The following is a 23878-nucleotide window of genomic DNA, read 5'->3' on the forward strand; positions in this document are numbered from 1 at the left end:
GACGCTTCGAATTCTAGAGAGCATTTGATTGGAGAGAAAGTTTGATGAGAAGCTGAAGTGCAGGGTGATCAAAACTCATCCATACTGGTGGAAGTGAGAGACTGTAAGTTTTAAAATGCTTGTATCTTGTAAATGCCAATTTTGTCATTGTTTTGAAGCACACTAGCTTATAGATAATCCTAAAACTAAAATATTCACAGTAAAAGCCAAAAACTTTTGATTTCATGGGGACTTTAAGTTAACTCTCCTACGCTCTTATGGACACTACCGTTCACAGGTTTGGGTCGGTAAAATTGTCTTATGCCACAAGGCTGCATTTATTTGTTTAAAAATACAGCACATTTGCGTACTGACATGGTTGACTGCTGTTAATGCACAACCGCCATTTTAGATTAACTAACTTTAGTACTGTATAAAATTTCCATACAAACTGAATGCATAAATCTAAGCTATGTGCTGCTGGTTTCAGAGCAAATACGCAAAACTGTGACATTTTTTTCATTCACTGATTCACTGAACACTTGGCAGCTCTAAAACTGCCAGTGCACAAACTTATTTGCTGGCAAACTACCAAATTAAAACCTTGCTGATTAGTAAAAGTAACATTAAATATTAAATATTAAAGTAAATATTAGCATTGGATTCTTAAGTGTACTATAAAATTATTGTATTTTTATTTATTACAAATTTTTTATTTTAAAATATAACATTACTGTTAAACTTAATTTATTGTTTTGTTTATTATTTTATTTAAAAATTAATTATTTTGTTTTTTATATTTATAATTTTATGCTCACATTATGTGCAAATCTCCATGTTTGTTTGTTTTTTCTCTTTGAATATATTTTGATTTGTATGTATTTTACAAGGTGGTTAATTTGTATCTCCTCACTCGTAAGATTTTGTACGATTTCTGTGATGGTCAACTTTTAGTAGGCGTGGTCCTTTTGTCGCCTCATTAAATATGTAAAATTTTCACAAATCATATGAATTTGTATATAAATTAGACACCTTGTCAAAAATATATGGATTGTCATGAGATCGGGTTAAATTTATTCTTGTGATGGTAAAGTTGAATTTTCAGCAGCCATTACTCCAGTCTTTAGTGTTACATGATCCTTTAGAAATTATTTTAATATTCTGATTTGGTGCTCAAGAAACTATTATAATCAGTGTTAAAAAAAAAAACCAGATTGTTTAGTGATACTTGTGCCACTTAATATTTTTGTGAAAAATATAGATTTTTGAAATATTTTGATGTGTAGACAGCATTTATTTCAAATAAAGATCTTTGATTATATACAGCTGAGGTCAAAAGTTTACATCCTCCATTCAGAATTAGCTAAATGTTATTTTTTTTTTAGCAAAATAAGAGGGGTCATACAAAATGCATGTTATTGTTTATTTGGTACTGACCTGAATAAGATATTTCACATAAAACATGTTTACATATAGTCCACAAGAGAAAATAATAGTTGAATTTATAAAAATGACCCTGTTCAAAAGATTGCATCCCCTTAATTCTTGTTGTTACCTGAATGATCCACAGCTGAGTTTGTTTTGTTTAGTGATAGTTGTTCATGAGTCCCTTGTTTGTCCTGAACAGTTAAACTGCCTGCTGTTTTCAGAAAAATCCTTCAGGTCCCACAAGTTCTTTGGTTTTCCAGCATTTGTGTGTATTTGAACCCTTTCCAATAATGACTGTATGATTTTGAGATCCATCTTTTCACATTGAGGACACCTGAGGGACTCGTATGCAACTATTACAGAAGGTTCAAACACTCACTGGTGCTTCAGAAGGAAACCCAATGCAATAAGAATTTGAATATTAGGGTAACTTGAACTTATTTTGTCTTTTGGGAAACATGTAACTATCTTGTACACATCTCCATTCTGGTCAAAAGTTTTCACCCCCCAGCTTCTCTGCATCCCTCTAGTTGGTAATGTTTAGGTGTCCACATACTTATGGCCATATATATAGAGTGTATATACACACACACACACAAAATATTTCCATGCCACATACACTCTTATGCATCTGTCTAAAGTGTCTGAATGAGTTCACTCTGTTCCGTCACTTCTCTCATTTGAAATCTATTACTGGCTGTGAAGATTAGTAGTCATTGTGTTGCTTTAAATTCCATTAACTTCATATTCGCCATCATCCCCTTGAATGCTCAGAGGAGCAAAGTCGACTGGCTTCAGCATATGCTTCTCGTTGCGTTTGTTAATCAGTTGAATACCTCGTCCGTCAGCACACACTGATTGCACTGCTAGCGGGGTTCACAAACAGGTGCTTCATATTCAGCGGGAAACCCTGATGCTTTCAGTCTCTAGTAATGGAAGAAAACTTCTCGCATGCTCTTCACGACCTGATTTGAGATCTTCAGAACAAACTGAGATAATTGCACATGCATCATTTTAAATAAATCACGGATTTGAGGCAGATTGTTAAGCTATTGTATTCACACTAGAAATGTAAAATAAATGAAGAAATGTTTGGCTTGGATAGACATATCTTTTTTGTCCTGACAGGCACCATCACAAGAGAAACTACAAACTGATCCTGGCCAAAAGGTGACTTATCAACACTGACATGCTTGTGAAAGTCTCGCCTGCACTGCCAGCTTACAGCCAGTCACTCTCACATTTTCTGAAAAGCTCAACTGCAGCCACTATGTTATACTCAGTCTTTCAGACATCCGTCTGTCACTGTGTCTCTCAGCCTCTGGGCATCTTCCTCTCATACAGATCCATCACAAGCGCACCTCAGACCTCAGATAAAATACCTGCAACCCCAAGCAATTCATCTTGTGGCTAGATGGAGTTTTAAGACGGCTGAATGAATGGCATAGTGCTGAAATGTTGTCTTACTGTTGTACATGTTTCTGACAGATCCAGTGGGAGTGTATTAATCCTAAGTACCAAGTGAAGAAGAAGAATTACAGAAATTCTGGAATGGTAATTCTTACATTGTGCAAGGTGAGGAATTCCTACATTTTATGTCTGATATATGGGCCAAAGTGGGAAATGTCTAGAAAAATATGTCTTGTACCACAAATTTGGTATGTATGCAAATTGTATAACATCCAAGGTACACATTTCTAATAATTGTGCCGTTAATTCTCATATTGTATTTTCAGAATGTTTTGGAATATTTGTCCTTTCCCAAAATTTGTCACTTCTTAAACAATTTTTTAAAAATACACACACATTTTTGCAAACCTGAAATGATCTGTTACTAGTCAGTATCCGGTATCAGTTTAATAATTTATTTTAACTCTGTTTCAGATCATAAAGATGCACTCCTTCCTGGATTACATCATGGGAGGATGTCAGATTCAGTTCACAGTAAGTCGTTTTAGAAGGCATTTGAAAGACATTCCCCCCACTTTTATGCTAATGTCATCTTAATCTTTAAGCTAAACCAAACTCCACTGATAGCAAGAGTCAATACAGGCTGGGTCTTGTAAACTATATAATCTGGTGGTTTAGTTTTTAGCTGTGTGTCTTTAATGTGTGTCTACATGATGTGTTCTTATAATTAAAATTTTGTAAATATTTACTTATTTTCATTTTGTTCCAAATCCTGTGACTTTATTTCTTGCGTAGAACACTAAAATGAAATTTTGAAGGATTGTACTGCTTGCTCTTTTCCATGCAGCAGAGACTGATCTATGATTTATTATTTAGTTTCAGATCAAAGAATTTTTTTACTTACTCATTTCACATCATCCTGAATGAATCAGAATCTTTCAAATTCCAGCCATTAATCTGGTTGCAGTGGTTCATACAGTAAGCTTATAAGTTTTTTAAGAATTCTGTTTTATACATATTTTAGACCATGGGGTGCCATTATTTCAATGATGTGAAATGGCCGCAACTCACAACTCAGAAAATAAAATACTGATACGGCGACACATTGTGCAGCATTTCTTTGTCATTTTCAGTTGAAGGGCAACAAGAAAAGTGATGTGAGGCCGTGTTCAAACTTGGCGTCTTTTTTGACAAGAAAAAGTTGACGAGCGCTTTTTTAGTTACAAAAAAAATCTGGAAGCGTTGCTATAACAACAGCTGCAACAGTAGCCTATGTGTGGTGCAGAAATGTCGATAAAAGAGGAAGCTGGCTCTTTGCTTTTTTGACATTTTTGCCTTTTATTTAATAGGACAGTTTGATAGGATAGTTGTTATGGAAATGACAGGTCTAGTTACTCGCTTGTCATTGGTCAGCTGTCAAAAAAGCGCTTGACATAGGGCGTTTTCTTCAGAAAAGTTAACCCTTTTTCAACTTGAAAAGACGCTCTGAGCTGCAGAAAAAGACACCGGCGGTGGCGTTTAAAAAAGTGCTCAGGACTTTTTTGAAAACACCGTTTACTCCATAGGACACTGGCAGTTTGAAAAAAGACGCCAAGTGTGAACACGCCCTAAGTCTTCACTGCTTTTCCTAGCGATAAGAAGAGGCAAAAAGAATAGGGAGATGCCTGTGGACAAATAAAACTTTCTAAAGACCCATGTTTTTGTCCTTTTCACTTTAGCCCTGATGCCTTTGAGGCTTTTAGTAGACCACAGCTACTGAAATAGCTTACAAACGGTAAAGAAAAGAAACACTAGATGCCATCCTGACAGGATCTAAACATGCTGACACTTGTTATGACACCGCAGCCACTGAAGGAGTTTTTCAGTGCGGGTTTCAATCGATATCCAGGGCGTTTAGACTCCTTGTGGGGAAAAACCGATGGTACAGCATTTGGTTTAAGCCTACACCTATAGCCATCACTATCTATAAGCTCTTTCAGTAGCTGTGGTTAACATATCAGTATTTTATTTTCCAAGTTGTGTTGTGGTAAAAAATAGCAACAGGTAGCACCAGTAACTCAACAAGTGAAGCCATTTTATTTTATCAAAATAATGGTGTCCCCTATAGTCCAAAATATATATTAAATGATGTGGATTTTTTAAATAACATAAATCTTTCATGGGTTTTCTACATATTTCAGTAACAGACATCTTTTACATTATGTTAAGCCATACATGTCTTAAAGAAGTTCACTTCCAGAACAAAAGTTTACAGATAATGTACTCACCCCCTTGTCATCCAAGATGTTCATGTATTTCATTCTTCAGTTGTAAAGAAAATGTTTTTTGAGGAAAACATATTAGAATTTTCTCCATATAGTGGACTTCTATGGTGCCCCGAGGACGAAGGGTCTTCTCAATTAACGATCGATAAATGATCAATTTTGTTTTTGTTTTTCTATTAAAATTTATATACTTTTTAACCTCAAACACTTGTCTTGTCTTGCTCTCCCTGAACTCCGGTTCAAGACAGCTAGGGTATGACGAAAACTTCCTACATCGTTTAAAAATCATCCTACATCGCTGCAGAAGTAATGTCTTGAACTGGAAAAACTGGAAAAGAGTTCAGGCAGAGCAAGACAGGACAAGCGTTAGAGGTTAAATAGTATATAAATTGTAATAATGATTGTTACACTAGATAAGACCCTTCTACCTCAGCTGGGATCATTTACAACTGCATTTAAACTGCATTTTGGAAGCTCAAACTCTTGGGCACCATAGAAGTCCACTATATGGAGAAAATTCTGAAATGTTTTCCTCAGAAAACATAATTTCTTTATGACTGAAGAAAGAAAGACATGAACATCTTGGACAACAAGGGGGTGAGTACATTATCTGTCAATTTTTGTTCTGGAAGTGAACTCTCCTTTAAAACCAGGGGTTCCCTTTAAATTAAGTATTTGCATTAAACTTAAACTTTTATGGTGAATTAAAATTTTGGTTAAACTATCCCTTTAACAAGTATTGTTCTGCAGGTGGCGATTGATTTCACCGCCTCAAACGGTGACCCTCGAAACAGCTGCTCCCTCCACTACATCCACCCTTACCAGCCCAATGAGTACCTTAAAGCGCTGATCGCTGTGGGGGAGATCTGCCAGGATTACGATAGGTGACCCACCAATCAATCCCTCAATCAGTCAGCTAGTCAACCAATAAATCAGTTCATCAATCATGCAACCAGTCAAGCAAACAGTAAATCCTTGAATTTTGCCAAATGAAATTTAATCGACTTACTAACGATTGGGGCAGCCGTGGCCTAATGGTTAGAGATTTGGACTTGTAACCCAAAGGTTGCAGGTTCAAGTCTCAGGTCCGGCAGGGATTGTAGGTGGGGGGAGTGAATGTACAGCACTCTCTCCACCCTCAATACCACGACTGAGGTGAGTCCCTTGAGCAAGGCACCGATCCCCCAACTGCTCCCCGGGCGCCGCAGCAATGGCTGCCCACTGCTCCGGGTGTGTGTTCACGGTGTGTGTGTGTTCACTACTGTGTGTGTGCACTTGGATGGGTTAAATGCAGAGCACAAATTCCTTGTATGGGTCACCATACTTGGCCTCACTCACCCCCTTTCCTTCCTTTCCTAACAGAGCTACTCCATTACAAAATGTTTACAGCAGTATTTTCTCAGTACAGGCCATTAACCAAACTTTCAGGCCAATTAATCAATCAATTGCACATTGCATCAGTTAATCAGGCATTCAGTCTTACGACGACCGGCGCCTGTAGGATGCAGAGCTGTCATGTCAAGGATTATCTTTCTACACTTCAATCACTCTCTCGCCCAAGACGTCACTTAAGCTCAGAGTCAATTATATTTGACCCCTCACAATGTCACATCCCTGCTCACCTCATTGCTCATCTCTGGGGCTCAATGTGCGCTCATTAATCCTTCCTGCTTCTGATCTGTTTCCAGCGACAAAATGTTTCCTGCTTTTGGCTTTGGAGCCCAAATCCCACCAGACTTCAAAGTAAGTTCATTAGTTTTATATGGTAAGAAAAGAGCTTTTTTAGTTCTGCTTTAGGGACGAACAATTTTTACGTGTAATTATGTGTAATTTTGCAGTAAGAAAAAAGTAAAAACGTTTTTTTTTACTGTGTTTCTACTTTTCATTCGATGACTTTAAAATTCATTGCATGCTGAAGACTGCAAGAAGTTTCTGAATTAATTATTATTATTATTATTATTATTATTATTATTTATTATTAATAGATTTGATTGACTCATCTACAATTTAACAGACTGAATTGGTGACTTGTTTTTAAGACTGCAAGACGTTTCCTCTATATTATTATTATTATTATTATTATTAATATTATTGTTTACATTTATTGATTGATTTAATTGACCCATCTAAGATTTAACAAACTTAATTTGTAATTTGATTTTAAGACTGCAAGAAGTTTCCTATATTATTATTATTATTATTATTATTATTATTATTATTATTATTATTTTATAACAATAATAATGATATTATTATTATTAATTTAATTTATTGATAGATTTGATTGACTCATCTAAGATTTAACAGACTGAGTTTCCTGAATTTCATCATCATTATTATTATTATTATTATTATTATTATTATTATTTATTGATTGACTGATTGATTTGACTTATCTAAAAGTTAACAGACCAAATTTGTAACTTTATTTTAAGACTGCAAGAAGTTTCCTTTATAATTAATAATAATAATAATAATAATAATAATAATAATAAAACTTATAATAATAGTAATATTTTAATTTATTGATTGACTCATCTAAGATTTAACAGACTGAATTTGTAACTTGATTTTAAGACTGACAGAAGTTTCCCATATTATTATTATTATTATTAATATTAATAATAATAATAATAATTTGTTGATAGATTTGATTGACTCATCAAGATTTAACGGACTGAATTTGTAACTTGATTTAAGACTGCAAAAAGTTTCCTCTATATTATTATTTAATAACAACAACAACAATAATAATAATAATAATAATAATAATAATAATAATTATTATTATTATTATTATTATTATTATTATTATTATTTAAACGTATTGATTGATTTATTAACTCATCTAAGATTTTAAAAAAACTGAATTTGTAATTTGATTTTGAGACTGCAGGAAGTTTCCTTAATTTAATTTAATTTAATTCTAAAATTTTACAGACTGAATTTGTAACTTGGTTTTAAGATTGCAAGAAGTTTCCTATATTATTATTATTTTTTTTTAATAATAATATTTATATTATAATTATTATTTGAATGTATTGATTGATTTGATTGACTCATCTAAAATTTAACAGACCGAATGTGTAACTTGATTTAAAGACTACGAGAAGTTTCCCATACAGTACAATAAATCACCATGGAAACCAGAGTGCTCTGAACTCCTCACCGTTACCTGACAGGAGATTTCTGAATAATTCATGATCTGCCGATGCCCTTTTACAATAATCACCTCATCATACCTGCTAATCTATGCCAATCACTCAAAATCAGGTCATCTGATTGGTTGCCATGTTACAATCAGAGGTCATGGCTGCAGTATGCTTGGACGTGAATCTAAGAATGCATTTGAGCTGACCGCAGTCCGAGCCACAGGGAAGCTCCATGTTTTATGCATGCTTTTACCCCTTCCATTGGCAGCAATAACTCTGAATATAAATGAACCATAAGAACATATGAATATAATAATGAAATGTTTCAGTTCTTCCAGTACATTATATCAACTTTAATATGATAATCTAATATCACCAGAGGTCAAAGTTTAAATCAATTGAGTCCATGCCATTTGAAAAAGACAATTTGTTCTGGAAGCGGTAGACTTACTCTGCCATCGCTGCCTCTGATCTTTCAGATATTTTTTTTGTCAAATAACTGTTTTTATTCCCTTCTCAATTAAGGTTTCTCATGATTTTGCTGTGAATTTTGATGAGGACAACCCAGAATGTGCTGGTGAGTCATCAAAGTGTAAAATACTGAACTTTTTCAAAAAGAAAATTCAATGAAACCCATTGCATTCTTACTGTATGAGTCAAACATCTCCCACACACACTCAATGGCAAAAAAAGATGTTAGGTTTTCAAACTTTATAACCAATGCTCATGCATTTAAATGAGGCTGCACTGCTTTTAATAAACAAATACATGAATAAACAAGCCCTCCATATAACCTCTCTTCATCTCTGAGGTCAAAGATCATGTTTTAAACTGACATTTTCAGGTCAGTAAATGCAAATGTCACATTATAAAACAGATGATAATGGCACATGAAACCATTTAAGACTTTTTTAGTAGCACATTTACCTTTAAGCATAAAGAAATGACTAAATTTAGTGAGGTTTAAAATGAACTTAATTCAAGATGTTTGAATGCGAGTGTGTATTTACTTTTTTTTTTTTCAGGTATACAAGGTGTTGTTGAAGCTTATCAGAACTGCCTCCCAAAAATCCAGTTGTACGGTCCCACTAATATTGCTCCCATCATCCAGAAAGTTGCCAACTCTGCCTCCGAGGAGATGCACACCAAAGAGGCCATGGTTAGTGTGAGTGAGAGAGAGACACATAGAGAGTGTGAGAAAGAGAGAGAGAGAGAAAACACCTTTAATTAGACTGAAGAGCTAATTTTCTGCACAGCACCATATTGACTCCGTCTGTTTTACTGCTGTTGCCTTTTTATAAAAACAAGTTGCTAATTATATAAAAAAGAAAACATGCTGTGGAAGAACATAGCAGTATTATTACTTTAATTAATGCTTGTTCTGAGAAAATAGTTTATTCATGTCGTTACATAACTAATTTATTTGATCAAAAATACAGAAGTATTGTAAAATATAACAATTTACTCTTAAGTAATTTAAAAATATATATATTTTAAAATGCAAAAAGCTCATTTTTAAATGCAAAAATTTATTTTCAGCAGCCATATTTCATATTACTGTTCCTACTGTATTTTAAGTAAAGCGGCAGGCCGTAACTTTTTTTGGTTAAAAATAATCCAAAATCAATTTTTGAGCAAGTACATAACCAGCCAGTGTTCAAAACTATCTTCTTACTTTAGCCCGATTCACAATGGTAAGCTTCTAATAATGTTTTCTGATGTTGTCAGAAATAACAATATGCACAGTTTGATTTGATATGAGCGAAGCGATCGTTAGATTTAATCACCATTATAGCGCAATTTGTTGAAATGCTTTTTTTCCTCAGTTGGTCAGAATAAAAATGGCAGACATGTTACTAGTTTGGATACAGTATCCACACTGGTGCGGTGACTGACAGCCACACATAAACTCAAAACATTAAATTCATCCACGCTGAGGAGCCATGTCGATACACAATCCACGTAATCCAGGTTTCAAACGGTGATGGCGACAAAGAGGCAAAACTGACAGACTGCAGCTTTATATACAGTGTATGTAAAGTATTCACAACACTTCACTTTTTTCACATTTTTAATGGATTAAGTTCATTATTTTCCTCCAAATTCTACAAACAATTCCAAAAAATTACAATGTGAAAAAAGTTAGTTTGTTAGTTTAAAAAAAAGGGGGCATAAATATTTACAGCCTTTGATCAATACTTTGTTGAAGCACCTTTGGCACCAATTACAGCCTTAAGTCTTTTTGAGTATGATGCTACAAGCTTAGCACACCTATTTTTGGGCAGTTGTTGGTGCACAGCCATTTTCAGATCTCTCCAGAGATGTTCAATTAGGTTCAAGTCTGGGCTCTGGCTGGGTCACTCAAGGACATTCACAGAGTTGTCCCGTAGGCACTCCTTTGGTATCTTCGCTGTGCTTAGGGTCATTGTCTTTTTGAAAGATGAACCGTCTCCACAGTCTGAGGTCCAGAGTGCTCTGAGAGTTAGTTCCTTGGATTTCATGGCTTAGTTTGTGCTCTGATATGCACTGCTAACTGTGGGACCTTATATAGACATGTGTGTGCCTTTCCAAATCATGTCTAATCAGCTGAATTTATCACAGGTGGACTCCAATCAGGTTGTAGAAACATCTCAAGGATGACCAGTGGAAAAAGAATTCACCTGGCCTCATGGCAAAGGCTGTGAATACTTATGTACATGTGATTTATTTATTTATTTATTTATTTTGTTTGTTTAAAGTGATCATCATATGCCAATTTTCCACAAATAGATATGATTATTTAAGGTCTTAATGAGAAGTCTATAACATACTTTGGTTAAAAATTTCTCAATGCTAGTGTAATTCTTTTTACCTTGTCAAAATCAGCCCTTTTTAGAGTGAGCTATTCTGTTGCATGTACCTTTAAATGCTAATGAGCTCTGCTCGCCCCACCCCTCTCTGCCGTGGGATGACGAGCCATAATGTTTACTTTAGCCGCATTTAGCCGTGTTTAGCCGTGTTTAGCTGCGAAACTTGCTAACAAGCAAGAGATACTAGCCAGAAAAGCCATTTGAAAAGATGCATAAAAAACCCTAATACTCACTTCTGCTGTGGGTGAGGCTGCATCATGAATGATTCGCAGGAACATAGATGTATATGTAGATCGGGATCAGTGCTTTCCTTTCAAGAATGAAAGTAACGTTAATCCTCTGCATCTTCAGTGGCTCAGATGTCGGGAGTAAATGACAACTGCTATGTTCATTATTACATCCAACAACAGAACACCTCAATCGATTAATCTGAGACATTCTTGTCCACACAATAGTGATCGGATGTGTCGTCACACCGACAAGAAGCTGAGAATGACCTGATTTTAGAAAGGGGATATTACTTTTAAATATTAAAAAATACCACAGGGTGGATTTTTATCATTGTAGGGTGGTTGTGTACACAAACTTGAACACACATTAATGTTCAAACAACATGTAAAAGTGAGTTTTGCATCCAGTGACCCCTTTAATAAATTTACAAAGATTTCAAACAAACTTCTTTCACATTGTCATTATGTAAAAAGTAAAGCAATGTGAATACTTTCCGGGTATGTGGCCTTGGTGGGCAAGAGACTTCTTTTAATAACTGGAAAATTTTATGTATTTTTAATTGATTTTCTTACCTCATTGGCAAATTTGGTGTGGTGTTTTGCTAAAAACAAAACAGGAAACAGACATAATGGTTATAATGGGGCTTTGAGTGCAAGACAGAGACAAACACTTGGTGATCACATTTTGTAAATCTCACATTCTCTCACATTTTATTGATCTCCTTCCTCCTTTTTTCTCATTCATTAGGAATACTTTATACTGCTAATACTGACAGATGGAGTGATCACAGATATGGCGGATACACGAGAGGCCATCGTCCACGCCTCCCACCTGCCCATGTCCGTCATTATCGTAGGCATAGGCAGTGCAGATTTTAGCGATATGCAGATGCTGGATGGAGATGATGGAATCCTCCGCTCTCCTAAAGGAGAACCCGTTCTGAGGGACATTGTGCAATTTGTGCCCTTCCGCAACTTTAAACATGTGAGTAAAAATACATCTTAGTTCACCCAAAAAACTAATTCTGTCATTATTTAGTAAATAATGACTAAATGTTTCTGCACAACTCTTTTTAATCACATTTGAATTAATTTTAAAAGAATCCTGTAAACATAGAAAGCAAAACCTAAAAGTTTTAAGATTAGTTCACTTCCAGAATAAAAATCTCCTGATAATTTACGTCATACAAGATGTTCATGTCTTTCTTTCTTTAGTCGGAAATACGTTTTTGAGGAAAACATTCCAGGATTTTTCTTCATATAGTGGACAATGGGGATCAATGGGTTGAAGATCCAAATTGCAGTTTCATTGCAGTTTCAAAAGGCTCTACATGATCACAGCTGAGGAATAAGGGTCTTATCTAATGAAACGATTGGTTATTTAAAAAAAAATTTTTATTAGAATTTATATACTTTTTAACCATAAATGCTCAAAGGCGGAAGTACCAATCCAGTGTTTACAAAGCGAACGTGCAAAGAAAGTCGAACGCCATTTACAAAAGTTTTTTCGCCCTACCCGAAATTTTTGAACCGCAGTACTCAGACGAAGAACTTGTGCATCGCAGAGCTTGTGCAAGATGAGCATTTGTGGTTAAAAAGTATATACATTTGAATTTACAAAATGACTTTTACAAAATGATGTTTCGCTTGATAAGACCCTTATTCCTTTGCTGTGATCGTGTAGAGCCCTTTAAAGCTGCATTTAAACTGAAATTTGGACCTTCAACCCGTTGGCCACCACTAAAGTCCACTATACAGAGAAAAATCCTGGAATGTTTTCCTCAAAAATCTTAATTTCTTTTCGACTGAATAAAGAAAGACATAAGAAATTTTTACTCTGAAAGTGAACTAATCCTTTAATGAACAGATGTGTCTAATGAAGAGAAATGCTTCATGCCAGGTTTGGTAATTTTAAGAAACTGTATGGTACCTCTGGTCAGGGCTTAGTCACAAAACCAAACTACAAGAGGATGCTGTTCATCTGAAGGCATCCAGGTTTCTTTTCATCTCTCTTCGCTCGTAGGTCAGTGCGTTGCTCTCACAGCTGTCTGAGCTCCAGTAACAAGCATCTCGGCGCTGGAACAGAGGGACGGAAAACATCAAAGCTCTTAGATTTCACAGGCCTGTGTTTAGTTTAATTAAGGAGTGTGAAATCATTCATGTAGAACAGTCTTCATAAATGAAGGCATTTTTCAAGAGACAGTGAATTCTGTCCCGCTTTAACTCAGCAATATTCCTGCCTCTGAAGTTGAGTTCATGGAAAGTTCAGTTTTTTATTCCATTTGGGGAATTTTTTTTTAGTCCAATAACATGCTATGTGAGTAATAATGATATAAAATTGTCTTTGGTTTTTGAACAATCTCATAAAGCAAAGAATGGTATACAGTTAAGGTCAAAAGTTTACATACACCTTGCAGAATCTACTAAATGTTTTTACCAAAAAAAAGGGATATCATACAAAATGAATACTATTTTTTATTTAGTACGGACCTTAATAAGATATTTCACATAAAAGGCGTTTACGTATAGTTCACAATAGAAAATAATAGTTGAAGTTATAAAACGACTCCATTTCAAAAGTTTACATACACTTGATTCTTAATACTGTGTTGTTACCTGAATGATCTGCCGCTGTGGTTGTTTTTGTTTAGTCATGGTTGTTCATGAGTTCCTTGTGTTAGTTTTCCTCAGTGTGAAAGGATGGATCTCAAAATCATAGTTATTGTTGTAAAGGGTTCAAATACACAAAAATGCTGAAAAACCAAAGAATTTGTGAGACCTGAAGGATTTTTCTGAGGAACAGCGTGCAGTTTAACTGTTCAGGACAAACAAGGGACTCATGAACTATCACTAAACAAAAAAGAAAAAAAGAAAAAAACACTGTTGATCATTCAGGTAACAACACAGTATTAAGAAGTAAAGTGTACATAAAGTGTATGTAAACTTTTGAACGGGGTCATTTTTATACATACAGCTATTATGTGATCGTATTCGTATGTAATGTATTCAGGTCAGTACTGGATAAGAAATAACATTTGCATTTGTATGATCCTTCTTATTTTGCAGATTCTGCAAGGTGTATGTAAACTTATGACCTAACTGTATTATTTTTTTTATTACTCATTCAATATTTTTCATAAATATTAATTTAGTAATTTATAAATCATTTATTGTCAATGTAACAGTGACAGCTGTGAGAAAAAAAATGGAACGCATTGGCAGCAACAAATTGGAGAGACATGATTCATAATTCATTTCAATACAGCCTCATTAGATTGTAGCTATTAATTCATTTTATATAGCACATGGAAAATTGGAAAACACCTTAAATAAATAAATAATAATTAGAATTAACATTATTTATTTTATTTTAATTTAAAATGTTATTTTTGTAATAATTTTAAAATAATTCATATTATTTCTTCTCGGTGAAATCTCTGCAGTCGTTTCTTCAGATTCTTTCATCATAATGTTGTATTCTCTCAGCTGTTATGTAACTGCTGTGCTTTTTAAATCTTCAGGTTTTTCATTTGATTTATTGAACCTCTTGTCCAAGGTTTCTTGTGCAATAAACTCAGAGAAGGGTTTTGTTTTGTTTAGCTTTTTTCTTCACAGTCAAGAAGACGGCTGTGAGGAAACCTGCTACCTCAGGTCAACTTCTCAATATCACACAATTCATAAATATAGCGCAACTCGAAGCGAAGGTGTGAAGTTGGCTGTCCGATACGGATGCTTCGCTGAGAAAGCGAGCGTGCGTTTGTGTGTGCGTGTTTATTTTTAGCTCTGTCCTGCTGGGTTTTCTCTGGTCTGTCTCCACCTGTTTTGCGGACGGAGAGAAATAGGAGTGACACCTTTCCTGTATCACCTACTCAAGCACAAGAGAGTGTGAAATTTCATCTATATTCCTTTCTCTCCGTCTTTTCTTCCACACAGGCCTCTCCTGCAGCGCTGGCTAAAAGTGTGCTGGCTGAGGTTCCCAATCAAGTGGTGGATTACTACAATGGAAAAGGCATCAAGCCCAAATGCATGTCGGACTATGAGTCTTCCAGAGCGTTCAGTCCCTGAGCTACGTACAGCCATTTTCGTCTCAACTTCAAGATATCTTCATTGATCATTTTGGAGCTTTCTGGATCAGTATAGGAATCGACAAGCAGGTCCAGCCTTGTTTGTTTTTTTCACTCAGGTTTTCAATAGCAGTTATATTAAAGGTGCACTTTTTTGGTTTACCTGGCTAATATGGCAATCATGTTGGACCTTAAAGAGATAGTTCATGCTAAAATAAAAAATGATGTCATTAATTACTTCTTAATTACCGTCATGTCATTCCAAACATGTAAAACCTTCGTTCGTCTTCAAAACACAAATTAAGATATTGTTGATGAGATCTAAAATGCTTTCTGACCCTGAATAGACAGCAGCACAACTGACACATTCAAGGCCCAGAAAAGGTAGTAAGGATATCGATAAAATAGTCCATCTGACATCAGTGGTTCAACCATAATGTAATGAAGCTATGAGAATACTTATTGTTTGCAAAGAAAAATTGATAACATGGGAGTTACCAAGATAAAGTCATGTGATCCCAACATTGCCGCCCCCATGAGGCGTCATATTGTGGCTGAAATTATGCACCTTTAATATACAGTCGTGTGAAAAAGTGTTGGCCCCCTTCCTGATTTTTTTTTGCATGTTTGTCACACTTTAATGTTTCAGATCATCAAACAAATTAAAATATTAATCAAACATAAGATAACACAAGTAAACACAACATGCAGTTTTTAAATGAAGGGTTTTTAATGAAGGGAAAAAAATCCAAACCCACATGACCCTGTGTGAAAAAGGCCCCCTGTTAAAACATAACTGTGGTTTATCACACCTGAGTTCAGTTTTTCTAGCCACACCCAGGCCTGATTACTGCCACACCTGTTCGCAATCAAGATCACTTAAACAGGACCTGCCTGACAAAGTGAAGTAGACCAAAAGATCCTCAAAAGCTACACATCATGTTGAGATCCAAAGAAATTCAGGAGCAAATGAGAAAGAAAGTAATTGAGATCTATCAGTCTGGAAAAGGTTATAAAGCCATTTCTAAAGCTTTGGGACTCCAGCGAACCACAGTGAGAGCCTTTATTCACAAATGGCGAAAACATGGAACAGTGGTGAACCTTCCCAAGAGTGGCTGGCCGACAAAAAATTACCCCAAAAGCGCAACGACGACTCATCCAAGAGGTCACAAAAGACCCTACAACAACATCTAAAGAACTGCAGGCCTCTCTTGCCTCAGTTAAGGTCAGTGTTCATGACTCCACCATAAGAAAGAGACTGGGCAAAAATGGCCTGCATGGCAGAGTTCCAAGATGAAAACCACTGCTGAGCAAAAAGAACATAAAGGCTTGTCTCAGTTTTGCCAGAATCTTGATGCAATCTTGATGGTCCCCAAGACTTTTAGGAAAATACTCTGTGGACTGACGAGACAAAAGTTGAACTTTTTTAGAAGGTGTGTGTCCCATTACATCTGGCGTAAAAGTAACACAGCATTTCAGAAAAAGAACATCACACCAACAGTAAAATATAGTGGTGGTAGTGTGATGGTCTGGGGCTGTTTTGCTGCTCAAGCTGAAGCCAACTTGGGTTCTACAGTAGGACAATGATCCAAAACACACAAGCAAATCCACCTCTGAAAGGCTGAAGAAAAACAAAATGAAGACTTTGGAGTGGCCTAGTCAAAGTCCCGACCTTGAATCCTATTGAGATGCTGTGGCATGACCTTAAAAAGGCGGTTGATGCTCGAAAACCCTCCAATGTGTGTGAACTACAACAATTCTGCCAAGATGAGTGGGCCAAAATTCCTGCACAGCGCTGTAAGAGACTCATTGCAAGTTATCTGAAACGCTTGATTGCAGTTGTTGCTGCTAAGCAACCAGTTATTAAGTTTAGGGGGCAAACACTTTTTCACACAGGGCCATGTGGGTTTTAGTTTTCCCTTCATAATAAAAAACTTCAATTCAAAAACTGCATGTTGTGTTTACTTGCGTTATCTTTGATTAATATTTAAATTTGTTTGATGATCTGAAACATTAAAGTGTGACAAACATGCAAAAAGAGAAAAAAATCATTAAGGGGGCCAACACTTTTTCACACCATGTAAAAATAGGGATGGGATAGATTCCTTTCATTGCAACCAAACCAATCTGCTAGCACCTTTTGATCTGCCGTCACCTACTTTGTGTAAATAGAAAGAAAGGTGAAAAAATGAAACTAGACTGTCTTCCTTTAGAATTGAGATGTCAGACTGATTCCAAGTTGCATTTGTTCATGCGTGTTGGCTATTGTTATCTTTTGTTTGATATTTTTCCAATTATTTTTGGTGGACCTGCTTTACAAGGGCTATAAAGTCCAATATAGCATAATATTCCAATGCGTAATAGTTTAGGAGGCAAGTGATTATCGGATATTGGCCAGTGCATGACCAATGCTCAGTTAGTTACCACTGTTAGTCCTTTATAATCCAAAGTGCAACCATTTTAATGCTTTGTTTTGTCACCAGGAAAAAGTTTGTGGTCGGTAAGATTTTGAAAGAAGTCTCCTGTCCTCACCAAGTCTGTATTTACTTGATAAAAACAGTTATATTATCATATATTATTACCATTTAAAATAACCGTTTTCTATTTGAATATAATTTATTTCTGTGATGGCAAAGCTGAATTTTCAGCATCATGACTGCAGTCTTCAGTGTCAAATTATCCTTCAGAAATCATTCTAATATGCTGATCTGGTGCATAAAAAGTACAAACAAACAGTATTTATAAACAATTTAATGCCTCCTTACTGAATAAAAGTATTTATTTATTTCTTACCCACTCCAAACTTTTGAACGGTAGTGTATTTATTTTCAACCTTTTATTTAATGTGAGGCCTTTATGACTTACAATTGTTACATACAATTAAGTGTGTTGTATATAGCTCTATAAACAAATGCGTATTTATTTATAAGCATGTGGAATGGATTCGTTGAATACAGTACTTACAGTATTTACGCATTCATTGTTTTTGTTCTTTTCTACTCGACATATGTTTTGCAGAATTTCTTAACATAATCTAAGTCCTTTCAGAAATAGATGTGTATTTCTGGTGCTGTATTAGACACATTTCTCATTTCCTTTTATGCGTTTCTTTCTTTCCTTCTTTCTTCCGTTTGGAGCGTGAGTGTATGCTTGCTTACTACCGAAACCAGGACTGTATTTTGCATGTTGCCAATAAAAAAAGTATTTCCCACTTTTGTTTCTGAGCTTTTTCTCACACCCAGTAATATTGATAATAACTTCTTTATTGCAACAATACTGTAATTCGCTAAATGCATAATTTAGAGGGATGCTTGAATGTAAAATTTCTTTAACAAGCATTAGAAGACTTTGAGAAATCAGGAGTCCATGAGGCGTGATCGACTCTTTGAGTCAGTGGAATCTTTGAAGTCTGAACACACAAACATGCACACACTTCTCTCCACACATGCACACAGCCTTTCAATTAGCTCTATCATGTATAAATAAACACTCAGATCACCAGGACAAGACCAGGGGATATCAAGAGAGATAGATCATGTTCTTCATCATATCCAACAGGTGCATTAGTCAAAGATTCAGCAGATTATTTATTGTTAGTGATTTTTAAAAGACTTTCTCAATCAAAACTACTTGCAGCAGGGAATAAAATCTGAGGTAGAATGTCTTTCACGAAGGACACATATCACTAGGGGACTCCCATTAAATCTCTATTTCATGAATATTCATTATCTTTCAAATAATAAGCATGGATGTTAACTAAGGTGAACATTCACATTAAATATTGCAACATAAAGTGTTGTATTTAATATGGAAGCCCATTTCCGCCACTGAAAAGAGAATTTATATCTCACAATTCTGACTTAACTCGCAATTGCTAGGTTATATCACACAATTCTGATGGCATTTCTCGCAATTGCGAGTTTATATCTCACAATTCTGACTTAACTCGCAATTGCTAGGTTATATCACGCAATTCTGACTTCATTTCTCACAATTGTGAGTTTATATCTCGCAATTCTGACTTTAAAACCCGCAATTTTGAGTTTATATCTCACAATTCTGACTTTAAAACCCGCAATTTTGAGTTTATATCTCACAATTCTGACTTAACTCGCAATTGCTAGGTTATATCACACAATTCTGATGGCATTTCTCACAATTGTGAGTTTATATCTCACAATTCTGACTTTACTCGCAATTGCGAGTTTATAGCACAATTCTGACTTCATTTCTCACAATTGTGAGTTTATATCTCGCAATTCTGACTTTATAACTTGCAATTGTGAGTTTATCTCGCAATTCTGACTTTATAACTCGCAATTATGAGTTAATATCACACAATTCTGACTTCATTTCTCACAATTGTGAGTTTATATCTCGCAATTCTGCCTTTATAACTTGCAATTGTGAGTTTATATCTCGCAATTCTGACTTTAAAACTCGCAATTTTGAGTTTATATCTCACAATTCTGACTTAACTCGCAATTGCTAGGTTATATCACACAATTCTGATGGCATTTCTCACAATTGTGAGTTTATATCTCACAATTCTGACTTTACTCGCAATTGCGAGTTTATAGCACAATTCTGACTTCATTTCTCACAATTGTGAGTTTATATCTCGCAATTCTGACTTTATAACTTGCAATTGTGAGTTTATCTCGCAATTCTGACTTTATAACTCGCAATTATGAGTTAATATCACACAATTCTGACTTCATTTCTCACAATTGTGAGTTTATATCTCGCAATTCTGCCTTTATAACTTGCAATTGTGAGTTTATATCTCGCAATTCTGACTTTAAAACTCGCAATTTTGAGTTTATATCTCACAATTCTGTACCACTACATAAACTCAGATTTAGATTCTTTCAGTGTTATAGATGTACAAACTCTTTGTGGTCAGTTTATCTTGATGTCTGGAAGGGATCATGACCCACTGCTGAAATATGTACATATGTATTGCTCCTCAGACCTCTGGGTGTGAACATCAATGGCAGCGGGCTGGACAACATGTGAGATTGGATGAGGCAGGCAGCAGGATGGTTAAGAAAACTGGCAGGTTGGAGGAAGAAGCAGCTGGCAGGATGGTTGTATTATCTGGCAACATGATGGAAGTAGCAGCTGGCAGGACAAGGGGAGCAGCTGAATTGTGGTTATGGCTTAATCTGCAGTGGTTCTGGGGTCTTCTAGGAAAACCCATGGAAGGCCAGAGCATCATTAAGGGCCTTCTCAAATCCCTCACCCTCCTGATTTTTTACATTCACCCTATCTTTTTTGCATTTCAGTTTATCATTTGAAATACATGAGGTTGTCAATTCTGACAGATTTTTAAAAAGAAATAATGTTGCTTAAACGCTTTACTGTGAGTGTCTGGCAGAGATAGCACCATTTAGTCCTGGTTCAGTTTTGATTAGGTGACAAGGAGATTCACCAAAAGCATTCTACATATTATCATGTTCAAAAATGTCACAAGGTAACATAATAATTACTTTTCAGAGTGCTTGAAAGTAGGAATTTGCAATTCAGTAAAAAGGAAGTTTTAATATGCTGTATGGCATAATTTAGTAACCAGCCTAAGACCTGTTCCAGTTGCTAGGACGTAACAACTGCTTAATCTAACAATGTTTATAATCTGAGCAGGTTAAAGGGATAGTTCACCCAAAAATATAAATTCTGTCATTAATTACTGTAAGACCTTTATTCATCTTTGGAACACAGATTAGTATAATTTGTGCCTCCATTGTGAAGAGTATCAGGACACATGCGCATGCTTTCTTCTGCATGTAAACAACGCAACACTAACGTTGAACACGCATGCGTTGTATACCTGCAGAGGAAAGCACATGTATGCGTTGTGATACTCTTCACAATGGTGGCATGCTGCGGCAAACAGAACAAGGAGGAGAAGAATTGTTGAATAAAGTAGTTATTTTTGTTTCCTTTGCGCACAAAAAGTATTCTCATAACATTACGGTTGAACCACTGATGTCACATGAAGTATTTTATCAATCTTACTACTTTTTTGTGGCTTGTACATGGTAGGACTTTTTCTGTCTATGGAGGGTCAGAAAGCTTTCAGATTTTATCAAAAATATCTTAATTTGTGTTCTGAAGATAAAATGGGTTATGGGTTTGGAATGACATGAGGGTGAGTAAATAATCACAGAATTTTATTTTTGAGTGAATTATCGGTCCGTGTACCTACGTATAATTGGTTTTCTCGATTTTGTTTTTAAAACAAACAAACGAATAAATGATTGGTTTATGCAATATTTACATTTTCTTGAGAACACAAAAACGAATTTCATTCATATTTTCAATTTTGTTTTCATTACACGTCGTTCAAATGCAGATATTAAAAAGTCAACAAAACCAAATCGAAAAATTAAAGTTTTTTTGAACAAAGCGCGTTTTAGTACACCGGAAGCTCTCTGCTGCCACTTTCACTTGAGACGGGCGTAAACATACGGAGCCCGCAGCGTCACCTGCAGGAGAAAAATAATCAATCCGTGGCGAAGGTTTTGCAAATTGTCCCCTGAGTTTATAAACCGTTTCTGAAAAACGATAGAGTTTGGAGAGGAGAAGGTAAAAAGCAATACAAAACTGTACCGGTGATGTTAATTATTTTGCTTTCAAACTGAATGCAATGTAATAATATATATTTATTAATAACATTAACATCATGCATCTAACTCTGGGTGAAAAGCTTATAATACAATCACTAAAATATGTCGTCATAAGAATGAATAGTTTGCAAACACATTTCTAGGTTATTTAAAAATAAAACATTCATGAATTATTGTATTAGAAACATTTTACTGTCTTAAGTGCACTCATTTATTAGCCTATAAATTAAAATAATAATAATTATTATTAGTAGTATTATTTACGGTGACGCAAACAGCTTATATGCTGTTTCAGCTATTAAAATAGTTCAGGAAAGTGGTTGCTTCATTTAGTTTTTTTATTAAATTAATTTAGAAAAATGTTTAGAGCATTTTATTGTTCGTTCAATATAAGTTTTTTTTTTTTAAGCAACAACCAAGCAGCCAGCGACAGACAGTGAGTTGATCATAGCCTGTGTTTGATCAGTTTTGCCTTCTCAAATCATCACGACTTGCCTACAATAAAATCTATAGGCCTAAAAGGGTTCAAGTATAAAACAATGTTAATTTCAACAATAAACTAATATAAAAGTGTTTATATTCACCGCCTGTGTTTTATCCTATTGGTAATTATTGTAAAATAAAGGCTAAAACGCTTGTGTTTTCTGAGTCAGTGTCGCAAGGATGAAGTTGCCAATCGCCATTTCCTCTTTGGACGCTTTTAGAGAGAAATTAATCTTTACAGACTACATAATGAAATAGTTTTTGTTTTTGATTTGTTCTATTTCGTTAAGTAATAATTTAAAGCTTTCTATAAATACATGTATCTTGTCTGTGAATTATGTATTCGCTGAGTTTTGCTGAGAATAACTCCTATTGAGATGACATGAGGGGTCATGTTTGTTTTCAACGTTTCAAGCACCATTTGCAACGTTTTGTTGATATTGTGAGTGCACACAAATAAAAGTAGACCCTTTACAGTTTCGAATAATGTATTACTCGTACCTTTATGAGCAAAAATAACGGAATATTTTAAATTGTTTCCACTGCAAAAATGCAAGTGATTGTGCTGGCGCCTCCATGTCCTGCAAAGAGGCTCTCCGTACAAACGATTGCATTTGTGCCTAATAGCGCACATTTATATTATTTTAACGTTGAAATTAACATTGTTTTATACTTTAACTCTTTTAGGCCTAGATCTATATTTATTTTAGGCAAGTCGTGATTATCTGAGAAGGCAAAATTGATCAAACACAATATGATCAACTCATTCTCTGCCGCTTGCCGCTTGGTCGTTACTTTAAAAATCAAAAACTTATATTTAACGAACGAAAAAATGCTCCAAACGTTTTTTCTAAATTAACTTAATAAAAACGAAACGAAATATAATCACTTTGCGTTACATACAAAACTAGACTATTTTAATAGCTGAAACAATACACAGTTTCGTGAGAAGAGGGGAAAAAGACGTCGGGTTTGGGTCGGATTGGGGCCCATTACTGAATTCTGATAAACTCGGGCCAGCATCTAGGGCTAGGGCCTGGATTTGTAATTATTATAATTATTATAGACTAAATAAATGGGTGCACTTAAGACAGTAAACTGTTTATTATAATGAATGCTTTATTTTTAAATAACCTTTTACAGCTTTAGAAATGTGTTATACTATTCATTCTGAACACGTAGACTAATCTTGGCGATTTTATTATAAGCTTTTCACCCAGAGTTAGATGCATGCTTCACTGTTAGGCTAATGTTATTATTAAATAAGCAAATCCCAAACCCTTGGGAACTGATTGCGAAAGCGTGCGCACTGTTTATGAATTTGTGGGTAGGGATTCAAAATCCGAAGGCACGGTTTACAAAATCTGAGCGCACAGATTGGAAATTCGCG

The 23878-nt window shown here is 35.2% G+C and overlaps 1 protein-coding gene across 2 annotated transcripts in view; it reads left to right on the top strand.

Annotated features, from left to right (window-relative positions):
- The window catches only part of cpne4b (copine IVb), a 52302-nt gene extending 33715 nt beyond the window's left edge, over nt 1-18587 (top strand). Inside the window, exons 9-17 of one of the 2 annotated variants that reach the window (XM_073822533.1) lie at nt 2536-2577; nt 2896-2982; nt 3292-3351; nt 5832-5965; nt 6770-6824; nt 8759-8810; nt 9259-9392; nt 12061-12297; nt 15246-18587. In XM_073822533.1, coding sequence (XP_073678634.1) covers nt 2536-2577; nt 2896-2982; nt 3292-3351; nt 5832-5965; nt 6770-6824; nt 8759-8810; nt 9259-9392; nt 12061-12297; nt 15246-15377 — 933 coding nt within the window. In that variant the 3' untranslated portion in view covers nt 15378-18587. The remainder of the gene's footprint in view (nt 1-2535; nt 2578-2895; nt 2983-3291; nt 3352-5831; nt 5966-6769; nt 6825-8758; nt 8811-9258; nt 9393-12060; nt 12298-15245) is intronic. The other variant, XM_073822534.1, reaches the window with a different exon arrangement.
- The last annotated feature ends 5291 nt before the right edge of the window (nt 18588-23878 follow it).

Source organism: Garra rufa, chromosome 17 (assembly GCF_049309525.1).
Source record: "Garra rufa chromosome 17, GarRuf1.0, whole genome shotgun sequence".
Classification (NCBI taxonomy): domain Eukaryota; kingdom Metazoa; phylum Chordata; class Actinopteri; order Cypriniformes; family Cyprinidae; genus Garra; species Garra rufa.